General features: G+C 61.7%; 1 protein-coding gene across 1 annotated transcript; it reads right to left on the bottom strand.

Annotated features, from left to right (window-relative positions):
- Window positions 1-932: 932 nt before the first annotated feature.
- Nrtn (neurturin) lies at window positions 933-6,710 on the bottom strand. The gene is made up of 3 exons (XM_085692354.1): window positions 6,577-6,710; window positions 1,867-2,048; window positions 933-1,433 (listed from the first exon to the last, which is right to left on the bottom strand). The coding sequence occupies exons 2-3, from the start codon at window positions 2,033-2,035 to the stop codon at window positions 1,009-1,011; spliced, it is 594 nt and encodes a 197-aa protein (XP_085548480.1). The 5' UTR covers window positions 2,036-2,048; window positions 6,577-6,710; the 3' UTR covers window positions 933-1,008.
- Between the last annotated feature and the right edge of the window lie 5,169 nt (window positions 6,711-11,879).

The raw sequence follows: 11,879 nt of genomic DNA, 5'->3' as shown, positions 1-11,879 counted from the left end.
TGTCCGTATCTTGTGGGCTCCTTCCCTGAGGCAGGTGAACCTGTGTGTTGAGTCACCCCAAGGAAAGTCTTTGTTATCACCCACCTATCTCCCACCTTGAGACCCACACCCCCTTTTCTGGGAACCCAAAACTACCAGCACCTCCAGGCCTGCCAGGGGTCAAAGTGATACCAAGGTAAGACACCAGCACCCCAGTCCCTGGTGCTCCTGGCTTTCCACATACAGCCAAGGTTCCAAGGGTCCTTGGGGACCCAATCGTGCCAGGCAGGCGCCAGCTTGGGCTGGATGGGGCTGGCACCAGCCCCAGACCTGTCCCTGCCGGGAGGTGGGCAACGAGCTATTTTTAAGCTTGTGGAACGAGATATGGCTCTGGCTCTCTCTAGACAACAGAGCAGCCCCCAGAGATCCAGTCACTCTATGACCCAGGTTAGCCTCCAACTCACCATCCTCCTGCTTCAGCCATCTCCAGAGCTGGGAGAACTAGCTTCGTCTACCACATTGGTCATCTTCCTATTCTCTCCTTATTCCCTACCCACCCTTTTCCTCTCTCTTGACACTGCGTGTCTGTGCACAAGTAAGCCGCTCCCACGGTGTGGGAGGGAGCATCTGAGCTGGAGTCACAGGTCGAGCCACCACCTGGGTGCTGGGAAATGAACCTGTTCTGACCACTGAGCCACCCTCCAGCCCCCATCCGTGCCTTTGTGTGTGTGTGGTATAGCCAGGCGTGGGTACTGAACTCCGCCCTGGGCCTCTCCTGTCTGTCCATCTGCACAGATGGCTCCTCCCGTGGGCTCCTCCAGCAACGCCATCTCCCACGACTGGGTTTTCTTTCATCGTATCTATTTTCCCCGTCTCTCCCAGGCCATCGGGAACCGCGATTTCCCGCATGCGGTACTCCACTTCGCGCAGAGTGAAATGAGCAGCGACCAGAGTAGGTTCCCACATTTTATGTGAATTCAGTTCTCGCGAGGGTCGGCGTGGCCCCCAGGGCTGGGGCGTGAGGTAGCGTCACACGCACGCGCACTCCCGCGCCGACAGCTCTTGCAGCGTGTGGTAGCGGCTGTGCACGTCCAGGAAGGAGACCTCGTCCTCGTAGGCCGTCGGGCGGCAGCACGGGTGAGCGCGCACCCGCTCCTTGCGCACGCGCCTCCGCTGGCGCAGGCGCCTCAGCCCCAAGTCGTAAATGCGCAGGGCCGCCTCGCACGCGCCTGCGCAGTAGCGGAACAGCACCGTCTCGTCCGACGTGTACCCCAGGCCCAACTCGCTCACGCGCACCTCGAGCTCGCGCAGCCCGCAGGGGCGCGTGCCCGACCGCGCACGCGCACGCCGCCGCCGGGGACCCGCTCGACGACGCGGGCCCGGGGCGCGCGCGGCCCAGGGGGAAAGTTCTCGAAGCTCCACCGCGTCCGGGGCGCCCTGCAGCAGAGCTCGGTCTGTGGCGGGAAAAGGAAGACAGAGGATTGGACCGTGAGAGCTGGCCCCGCCCTTTCCCCCTCCACCTCGCGCATGCGCACGCCTGGGGCTGCGGAGGAGGCGTGGCTAGAGACGCCCCGTTATAGCTAGAGCTGGGGCTGTGGCCAGAAGGAGACAACGATTGGCCGGTGAGGGCTCCGCCCCTTGCTGCACGAGGCTCCCAAGTGGTCCCAGCCTGGCCTTGGCTGCCATTGCTCCCCACTCCATCTGTAGTCGAGGGGTGCGCGGAGAGGAGGGGGTTCAGGAGGCAGAAGCAAGTGGAATCACGTCAGGGGCATCCTGATCTACTCCGAGGGTCTGAGGCCAGCCTGGGCTACATGAGACTGCACCCCGAAGCTAAGTGGCCCGCCCCTTCCTGTTCCCGCCCCCTGGCCCCTCTGGGTCGGGGCTTACACTGCGCCAGGCGGGCGAGGCGCGCGTCCAGGGTGCGTGGCGGGCGTCGCAGCGGTGCGAGCGCAGGTCCCAGGCGGTGGCCCAGCAGCAGACCCTCCTGGCACATCCAGAACGACAGCAGGGAGCTGCAGACAAGCGACACCAGGGCCGCCGCCTTCCAGCGCCTCATCCTGGGCCTCGGCCTGCGGGGACACGGGGTGGTGGGCGCCGGCAGGTGGGGGCGAGGGTGTGCGGCCATCTCCGGGGCAGCAGCGGGTGCAAAGGCCCTGAGGCTGATGGCGCCTGGCGTATCCTAGCAACGGATACCAGGCCAGGCAGGGAGAGGAAGGCAGCAGAAGGTGCCCCCAGCAGGTGGCTAGCGAGAGGGGCTGTCCTGCATCTCGTCTGCTCTTGGTCACTTACTGCGTGCCTCAGTTTACCATATCAAGCCGCATCCTGTCCGGGAAGGCTGCCCATCCCAGCCCCTCGGGGATGTCCCCTCCATCAGGGCACCCATACTTCCTGTTTACCGCACACAGTAGGTGTGTAATAATCCGCCACCCGGATTGGACCACACCCCAGTTTACCCAGAACCAGCTGCTTAGGCCTGAAGTCCCTTGCATTCGATTTGCATGGCCCCACCCCAGCACAGGCCACTATGTGGAGCTGACCCCGAACTCTGTCCCTCCTGTCCGCCTTGGACCCTGCCCTCCCCCGCCCCCGTCATTGAGCACCGACTGTACACTGTCCATCCTCTCAGTAAACAACGCGTGCGTTTCTCCGCGGCTGACATTTATTGGGCGGGAGGAGTGTGTGCGTAATGGACAGCCGTACGGGTGCCCATACATGCGCACATCCCTGCACCGCAGTGCAAAGGCCGGGGAGCAGGAGGAGGGTGGGCACGCTACAGTAGTAGTCCGGGCTATGCCACTGCTAGGACCCGGCTATTGCCCAGTAGCCGAGGCTAGCCCGGGGTCTCCGGAGCCGAATGCCAGGGCCGAGCGCTGAGTGCACGTGTCGGGAACCTGAGTCCCGACACCTGAGTCCTCCGGCGCCCACAGGCGGGAATTAACCTCTGTCCACGGTCTACGGTGGTGGAGTCTCTGTCCTGGCATGCCTTCCTCACCCCCATCCCAGCTGTACCTCCATTACCCCCACCTCCTTCCCGCTAACTCCGGACTATGCATCCGTTTCCTAAGCCCCAAGGGCTGTTCCTCCGTCGTCGTCCCCCTCCCTCCGTGGGCTGTACCTCCGTTTCCCCCCTTTCCCCCGTGAGCTGTGCCTCCGTTCCCCCCACAGTGGGCTGCGCCTCTGTTTCCCCCTGTGGACTCTATGAGAAAGCATGATGGCAGAGATGACCGACCGTAGACCCTCAGCGGAGCTTCGAACCCGTCAACAATGGCCCCTCTGTCCGGGGTCACCCGACTGGTTTGTCTGTCACGGAAGGGGGTACTGGGGGATGAGGTGGATACGCAGAGACTCCTGGACAGGGCCCAGTGGTCACCGCGTCCTCCTGTCTCTGTCTTCAGGCCTGTTTCCCCATCTGCAGTGGTGTCCAGCAGACCCACTCGTGTACGGGAGTTGCGCACGACCTGGGGCCCCATGGCGCTCAGCCTCCTCACTCCCCTGTGATCCATAGGGTCTCAGGTAGCCCATGCTGGCCTCCTGCCTCTACCTCCTGAGAGCTGGGGTGGCGTGCCACCGCTTCCGGTTTGGGGGGGGTCATTCAATTTTAGAAAATCATTGGGGCCCCGAGGAGGGGGGTTCTGTACATATGCTTTAGGCAAAGTCTGTGCCTTAGTTTCCCTGTCAGCACTGACAGTTTTTCCTCTGGTCTGTGGGGAAACTGAAGCCTCCAGGAGCTCGGTCGGTCCTCACCTCCCTCTGAGGGCCCCACCCGCCGGCGGGACGCACATCTGGGGGCAAAGCAACAACATCTGCAGAGCGCAGCTGGTTCCGATGAGCTGTGGGGGCCGCAGTCTGGGGTGCCCTTTGGGGTTTGGGGGCGCAGGCAAGGACTCAGGGCCGCTGCAGCCCCAGGGACTGAGTGAGGCCTGATTTGTTCAAACTCCTGCTTGTACTTTAAAGCCACAATTTCAATACGTCCCCCCCCCCCATTTTCAAGAGATTTCATCTTATTGTGGTCTGCAGGAGCATCTTATTGTGGTCCGCAGAAGCGTGAGTGCGTAGGTCAGAGGGCAACTGTGGAGTCAGTCTATGGGTTCCGGTGGCCAAGCTGGTGTCAGCGTAGGACACTGACTGCTCAGCGTCACACATCACATGGGTTTAAACACAGCACATTGAGGGCCCTCGGTGACTCTGCGATCTCTGCTGGGTAGTGCGCCACCCCACCCCCGACACCACGCAGTCAGGACCACAGGGGTGGGCTGTCACCGCAGACACACAGCGCCCCCCACCCCGTCTCCCAGGGCTGGCTGTGCGCATGCCTCGCGGATAACCGGATCAGGCTAATGCGGGCTGAGCCGCTGGCGCGGGGCGCAAAGACGGCAAGGGACCCCCCCCCCCCCCGCTCCGTCCCAGTCTGACCATCTGGCTTGGAAAGGAAACTGAGGCAGGCTCCGCGGCTACCTGCCCTCTCCCTTCTTCCCAAATCCAAGGTTTGGTCTCACGTCCTAGATGAAAGCATCGGTTCTCCGTACCTCAGTTTCCCAAGACGGGAGCCGGCGCTCGGAGCTTTTTCCTCTTGAATTATCCTCATTACTTTAAATACGCGTGTTTGCGCAAGGCGGATGCAGGGGCGTCGACCCCTGGCTCAGGAACCCCAGGGAGCACTCTGCTTTCATCGACTTATTTCTAACCTTTTCTCTGTGCTTCTTCTCGTTTGAGTCAATGTGGCCCAGGCTGGACCTTGTGTGGCCTTAGGCTGACCTTGAGCCCCTGATCCCCTGCCTCCAGCTCCTGAGTAGCAGTGAGGACAGCTCAAGGCGCCACACCTGCTCCCCATGCTTCCCCGGCCAACCTTCCAGAACATTTTCTCCTCATCCTGATTGTCCCCACGCGAGCCAAGCTTTCCGCAGCTGTAGTGCCCTCCTTCAAGAAGTCTTCCCTGAGCCTCCCACCTGGCCAGTCCCTGTCACAGGTGCCCGTGTCCGTGGAAGGCAGTGTTGCTGCTTCTAAGGACAGCCCACAGGGCTCACATCTGTCGGAGCATCTCTGGGTTTTGTTTTGGTGCCTAGCTTTGTTGGGTTTTTATTTAATTCTGAGAACATGGTGGTGGCGTTTCAGACAGGATGCCCGGCTGAAGGAATACCGGGTTTGGGGCGGTACCCGACTGGGAATGTTCCTGGCTGAAGGGGGATGCCTGACTGTGGGGTGTGCCCGACTGAGGGGTGTCTGGCTGTGCGGTGTGCCCGGCTGAGGGGGTGGGGTGCCTGACTGTGGGGTGTTCCCGGCTGAAGGGGGGGATGCCTGACTGTGGGGTGTGCCCAGCTGAGGAGTGCCTGGCTGTGGGGTGCTCAGCTAGAGTGTGTGTATTTGGCTGGGGGAGGGGTGCCCAACTTGGGGGTGCCTGGCTGTGGGGTGTGCCCTGCTGAGGGGTGCTAGGTTAGGGTGTGTTTATTTGACTGAGTGGATATCCGACTGAGGGGGTATCTGGCTGTGGAGTGTGCCCGACTGAGGGGAGCCTGGTTGTGGGGAACCTGGCTGTGGGGTGCCCGGCTGTGGGATGTGCCTGGCTGTGGGGTGTGCGCGGTTGAGGGGAGTGTCTAGCTGTGGGGTTGCCCTGCTGAGGGGTGCTTGGCTAGGATGTGTGTGTTTGGCTGGGGGGATATCCGGCTGAGGGGAGCATTTGTTTTTCACTCCACTGCACAGTCAGCCCTTTGTGATTGCCTAGGGGTTTGGAGCCGGCTAGGGACTGGGACCCTCAGAAGTCCCCCGGATGAAAGAGCGGGAAGGGGTGTCCTGCCCGGGGCAAGGGGCTGGAGTGGGACGAGCTGGTCAGGCTGGAATCTGCCCTCCACTGACATCCTGCCCGGCACGCCCCGGGCGCTAGCACACAATGGGTGTCCCAGAACATCAGGGATGTGAGGCCTAGGGAAGGAGGCTGGATGGAAACCCAGGCGTCCAGTGTCCAGCACAGCCCCCACCCAACCACTGTGTCAGGCAAGTGGCAACCACCCCACCAAGGCCCCCAAATCCGCATCTCAGCATCCAGCCTGGGCTTCACGATTTGTGCCTCTGGTCCCACCTGAAGTATGCCCACTCTACAGCAACCCTGGACCGGATGACTTCTCACCCATAAACCGAATTATCCGGGAGTAATCTGGAGCAAGAACTCAGAAAGTGGGGAACACATACACGGTTTCCAGTCTGAGCTTTGCCCTTAAGGGACCCCCCCTCCTCCAAAGAGCCCCACGCCCTCTTGTGGCTGAGCAGCGACTCAGGAGCCCAGCAGCCCGGCCCTTACCGGGGAGGACACGGTGTCCCCGGGCACGCAGCGAACGCGCCCCTGATGTGTTTACTTCTGTGCGCCGCGGGCTTGCGCCGCGGCTGGGCCCCCTCCTGGGACGCACTGCGATCTCGATGTCACCTCTCCATCCTCCCTGACTGACGGAGCGCTCACAGGGGTCCGGGGGTCCAGCAGCTTAGCACAGGAACCGAGGACGCAGGAGCCAGGAACGCGCCCCGTCGGGTACGGAACCCCGCGGTAACCCGGGAGGGGGACCTCGGGGACTCCCCCCCCACCGCATTAGGTCCCGGAACTCAGCTTACCTGTCGGGGTCTCCAGATGACCCTGTCAGTGGTGACTTCTCCGACCACCCGAGCCCGGCCCGGCCCCAGCCACTGCGTGTGCCATCCGGATCGCGGGGACCCAAGGCGACCCGGGGACCCCGTGCCGGAGGAGGCCACCGCGCAGGGTGCGGGACGCGGGCCGGGCCATGGGGTTCCCCCCCTGTCCTCTCTCTCTCTGGCTTCCCCGGGCTCAGTAAACCCTGGGGAGGCACGCGTGGGAGGCTGGAGCGCGCTCGGGACGCGGGGCCACGCGGGGAGCGCGGGGCGCACGGACGGAGCCACCTCGCGCTCTCCCTCCGCTCCCGCCGCGCACCGCTCAGGCCGGCTGGGCTAGAGGGGGCGTGGCCTTCCCGGAGGCGTGGACGTGGGCGTGGCGTAAGGTTTCCCGGGCTTGGGAGCCGCCCTCATCCCGCCCACAGCCGGAGGGGCGCGCCGGGAGAGCAGGTGGCAGGAACGCGGGAGGCCCTAGACGGCCACACCGATCGATCTATCGACTTCCCCGGGACTCTCCTTCATCCGAGACTTTGCGCCTCAAATCTAGTACACACTAACTTTGCGCACCCCTTCCCCATGTTCCCAAATCCCCCACCTAGACTCCCTAAGACTTCCCACGAGGGTGAACCCCTAGAGCATCGGATGCCCTCCAAATTGCTGTCCCCAGTGCTCTGTGGCCATCTACGTTGTAACCTAGAGTCCCAGGACGTCCGTCTGGTCAGCCAAAGGCCACTCTGCACCCACTCATGATCCCCCCACGAGTCTTTCCCATTCCTCTGTCTGCCCCCAAGAAGCCTTCCCAGGGAAACTGGGTTCAAGGTCTCTGCTCAGGCATCCTGGGTTATGAGTACTGCCCAAGATTCCGTGGTCCTCAGTGAACCACACCCATCGTCGCTTCCCGTCACCCTGCGCCTCAGAGTCCCGTGAGGAACCCCATTTCTCACTGACGGTTTCCCCCAAAGCATCCCACCACCCCATCCCGGACCCCATCACTGAAGTCCACCACACCCTACTCCACCACATGCGACTCGCGAGCGCTCCCTAGTGGAGACTCAGGGGCAGGGCAGGCGGGGGCGGGGTGAGGGATGCTGTGACCACGCCCCCTCCACACCCAGTTGCCGAGAAACCACTACCCTGAGGTCCCGCCCTCGACATCCAGAGCCGGCTCCTTCACTGCACCCTTGGCTGCCACCGCTTGGTGTGGGTAGGTGGGTTGACTTAACGTCAACTTATCCCAGAAGCCTTTTCATGACCAAGCCCCCAAACAATCCCACCCCTTGCCCAGGGCCTGTGCTGGGGATCCCCCCCCCATGCCGGTGGAGTGTGTGCGCATGTGCGTGTGGGGTGCAGGGAGTAATGTGGGTTTGACTCCGTGGGTCAGAATAGCAGACTTCTGAAAGTCACCTGTGCCCTGTGTGCTCTGAGACCTGAGGCAGTGACTCCTCCTTGTGTCTTTGGCTTCCAAGTGATTTGTCCAGGGGTGAGGGCATGCTGCAGGAGCGGGGAGATGGGCAAGGGCCTGGTAAGGGGGAGATGGGTGAAGGCCTGTCATGGGGGAGACAGGCCTGTCATGGGGGAGACAGAGTCAGGGCGTGGCACTGGGGAGATGGGGCGAGGGCATGGCAAGAGGGACATGGGCGAGGACCTGGCACCAGGGGAGATGGGGCGAGGGTGTGGCACGGGGGAAATGGGGCGAGGGCGTGGGTGGGGAAGATAGGCGAAGACCTGGCACAGAGGAGATAGGGTGAGGGTATGGGTTGGGAAGTTTGGAAAGGATGTTAGACACCGGTGAGCTGTGCACTAGCCATACATGCACATACATGTTTGGTGGCAGGACACTCAGCTGTAGGTCCCATAGACACTGGACGCACACTGACTTTACACACGCTCCTGCTCCACGTGTGGGCATGTGTGTGCATGCACACACACCCACACACACTCTTCTTGGCCCGCACACAGAGGATCTCCCCTGAGGCTCATTTACAGACACCCAATTCCGATACAGCCAGCTGCTGGTTCACACACACAGACTCACATTGGCCAATTTACACGAACAATACAGCTGCTCCCTGTCTGTGTCCTCTGTCACATTCATCACTGGTGCAAAGGTCCACACTGACACACTAGCACAACATGCAACATGTGCAAGAAAAGCCCACAGCTCCCGCAGACACACATATGACACACATAGGGTGCTGGTATGGCAGACCAGGTCCCTCTTGCACACACAGCTGGCCAAAGCCCACCCCTACTGGGCCAGCCACCATGAAGCTGTCACCAGTCACCATGTGGCCACCTCTGCTCACCCGGCCCAGCCGTGACTGGGGGTGGGGCAGGCAGACACATGGGAGCAGGACACACACATGTGCCCACCATGTGGACGCTCATAAAATGGTTGCCCTAGCAACAGCAACTTGAAAGATCAGGCTCTTCCTCTGGGATAGATAGGGGTGCAGGGGTGGAGCTGACACCAGCAGGCGGGACCAGAACAGAAGGTGGGACACAGGACCCGCACCCACCTATGACCCCATTTCTGGGACACATGGTTTGTTCCAAACACCCACGGCAATCTCATCAGAGACACAAAGTGGCTGCCGCGCTCAGGGCTGGAAGCGGTCACACCAGAAACACAGGTGCCATCTATCCTGACAGCCCCCCAAGACGGATGCCTTGTCGTGCTCTGAGTCACACTTCAGCTGGGAACCAGGGCACACACGCATGCAGGCACGCACCTCTCTTTACAGCATCCTCCACCCCCAGTGGAGGCCGATCCCCCACTGGGATCTTGTTGGATGAGGGAGCTGCTCCATGGAGACCGGCACTATTGGTGCCACCCCCTTCAGAGAAGGGTCACAGTCGTGTTCCTGTCCGGGAGGCTGAGTTCAGGGCTAGGCTGGGGGTGTTTACAGTGCTAAGTCCTCTTGTCCAGATGCAGGCCAGTGATGAATGTGACAGAGGACACAGACAGGGAGCAGCTGAACATCTGAACTTCCCATGCCAGGGGGACAACTATGAGGTGAACTTGGTGTCCTACCAGAGCCTAGACATGGGGAAACTGAGGTGCAGAGGCACAGCTGTATGCAGGCCCCTTTGATCCATTTCAGTGAGGACGCAGGGCCTGAGTTGTGGCCCCCATCCCATGTTTACCTGGACTTTGTTCCTCTTTGGTGTCTATCTTCCCACATCGCCAGGAAACACCCCCGCCCTACCACACGGCCTGCCTGGTGACCGACTGGGTGGTTGTGAAACTTGGGGCTCAGAGAGACCATGCAGCAGGCTCCAGTCACACAGCAAGAGGCTGTGGCTTGGGGACTTTGCAAAATGTCCCGCCCTGTCCACCCACCCATCTCCCCCTGCTCCGGAGCCAGCCTGACCTCTCCTGGAGGCCACCATTCCCAAGGGAAAGCACTCTGTTCTTGGGTGGAGACCCAGGCCAAGGCTTGGACAGCTGGTGGCCTCTGGCCAAAACATGAATTTGGCTGGTGGGGAAGTTTCCATCTTAGCGTCAAGAGTTGGTCCAGGTTCAACCGGCTGGGGGCTAGACCCTGGGGCGGGGGGGGGGGGGGGGGGCAGGGACTAGCCCTGCGGGGTTGGAGGTGCCTGGGAACTCAGTGTGCCCTCTCTTCCCCTAGGCTACCTCTATGTGAAGAGGAACTTCACAAGCACCATCCTGCAGTGTGTGTGGAGTCACAGTGAGAGATTGCTCGGTCTGTTTCCCCATTTGTGAAATAGCTCCTAAGTGTGTTCCGGACCTAGTCTTGGATACCCTGTATATGACAGGAGTGTCCTTGGGCTTTCCTTCTGAGAAAGGCTCCCATACCGTAGCCCAGGCTAGCCTAAACTTAACTTCTGATCCTCTGGGCATGTTCCCGTGCTGGTCTGAGGTGCTCCGGATGGAACCAGGACTTTAGCGGTTCCAACGAGGGCTCTACCCACTGAGGCCCAACCCCAGGCTGACCCTGATAAGGCTTTGCTGTGTACTGTGTGCATAGCCCAGGCTGGCCTGGGGCTTCCCCATCCTGTCCTGCCTCCAGAGTTTGCAGCACTGGCTTCTGGGACTTTGGGGTGATTGTCACTTCAACTGGGCCTCCGACTTCACCTGATACTCTCTCTGGTGGGGGTGGAAGGGTCACGCGTAAACCGAGGTCAGGCAGGGACCCTGGGGGGCCCGTAGGCGGCAGGAAGGAACGGGACTGCAGATCCAAGCGGGGATGGTAAAAACAGGACCGGGCAGTTCCCCCGGGGACCATCGACAGCCCAGGGTCAGAGGTCAAGGCCCGGTCCCCACGGGTCCGGGGTCAGGAAGGTGGGAAACGCATCAGGCCGGCCACCTGGGCAGCGAGGACTCCCGCGGAGGGAGCGGGGGAAAGGGGCGGGGCTGAGGCGGGCCTGCTCCCGGGCGGGCCGTTCTGCGCACGCGCACACTTGCACGGTTCGCGGGCTCTCCGCCGCCGGCTTGGCCACTGCTGCTTTAATCCCCCTGCTCCCGACCTGCAGCCCCGAGATAAGGACCCAGCTGCAGACTCAGATAAAAGAATCGCTGCCACACAAATCCGGGAGGCCAGCCGTGGGCACTCGGCCCGGGGCTGCACCTGCTAGACCTGGGGGGAGGGGCGGGGGAACTCAGGCAGGCACAGACCTGGAGAGAGACAGAAAAGGAGGGAGCCAGAAGCGGACAGGGGGACTGCCCTGAGTTTGGGGTTGCCGTGGGACAGAAAGTGAGCCTTTGTCACAAAAGACAAAAATAAGAGAATGCCAGGCATGGATCAGACACACTCGAAGTGGAGGCCGAAGGATCAGAAGTTCAAAGTCATTTTCAGCCACAGGTAGCACTGGCTACGTGAGACCTTACCTTCAAAAAAAAAAAAAAAAGAAAAGAAAAGAAAGAAAACCACTGAGGCTAAACAGGAAGAATAGGACAGGCAGAGAGGAAGGTGGAAGGACGCAGCAGCTGGGACCCGGAGTCTTCCCTGCGCCCACTTGGTGCCTCAGTCTCCCTCTTGGCCCCCTAGTTCCTCGGTGTGAGCAGAGTTCAGGCCTGGGCACGGCTTGCCACAGTTCCGGGGGATTATCCGGATCCCACTGTTCAGGGAACACGGACTCCCCGAAGGCGACGCCGGGGTGCGGAAACTGCCAGGTTGAAAGGGGCGGGTGTGCGGTGTCCCTAGAGAAGGGAACACCGTAAGCGAGGGGTGGTGAGGACTCTGGCCGTGCTGCGGGACGGGGCGGGGCGGGGCGGCGATGGCGGCTCCGGCCAGGGTAGGAAGTCGAGGCCTGGTACGCGGTAA

Source organism: Myodes glareolus, chromosome 8 (genome assembly GCF_982192425.1).
Source record: "Myodes glareolus chromosome 8, mMyoGla1.1, whole genome shotgun sequence".
Taxonomy (NCBI): Eukaryota; Metazoa; Chordata; class Mammalia; order Rodentia; family Cricetidae; genus Myodes; species Myodes glareolus.
This window is presented reverse-complemented; position numbering and strand designations above follow the sequence as displayed.

Excerpts from the sequence above, each read along its gene's own strand:
- Nrtn (XM_085692354.1), bottom strand. The coding sequence starts at position 2,035 with ATGAGGCGCTGGAAGGCGGCGGCCCTGGTGTCGCTTGTCTGCAGCTCC. Across the intron at positions 1,434-1,866 it reads CCTCGCCCGCCTGGCGCAGT|ACCGAGCTCTGCTGCAGGGC; the intron begins GTAAGCCCCGAC and ends TTCCCGCCACAG.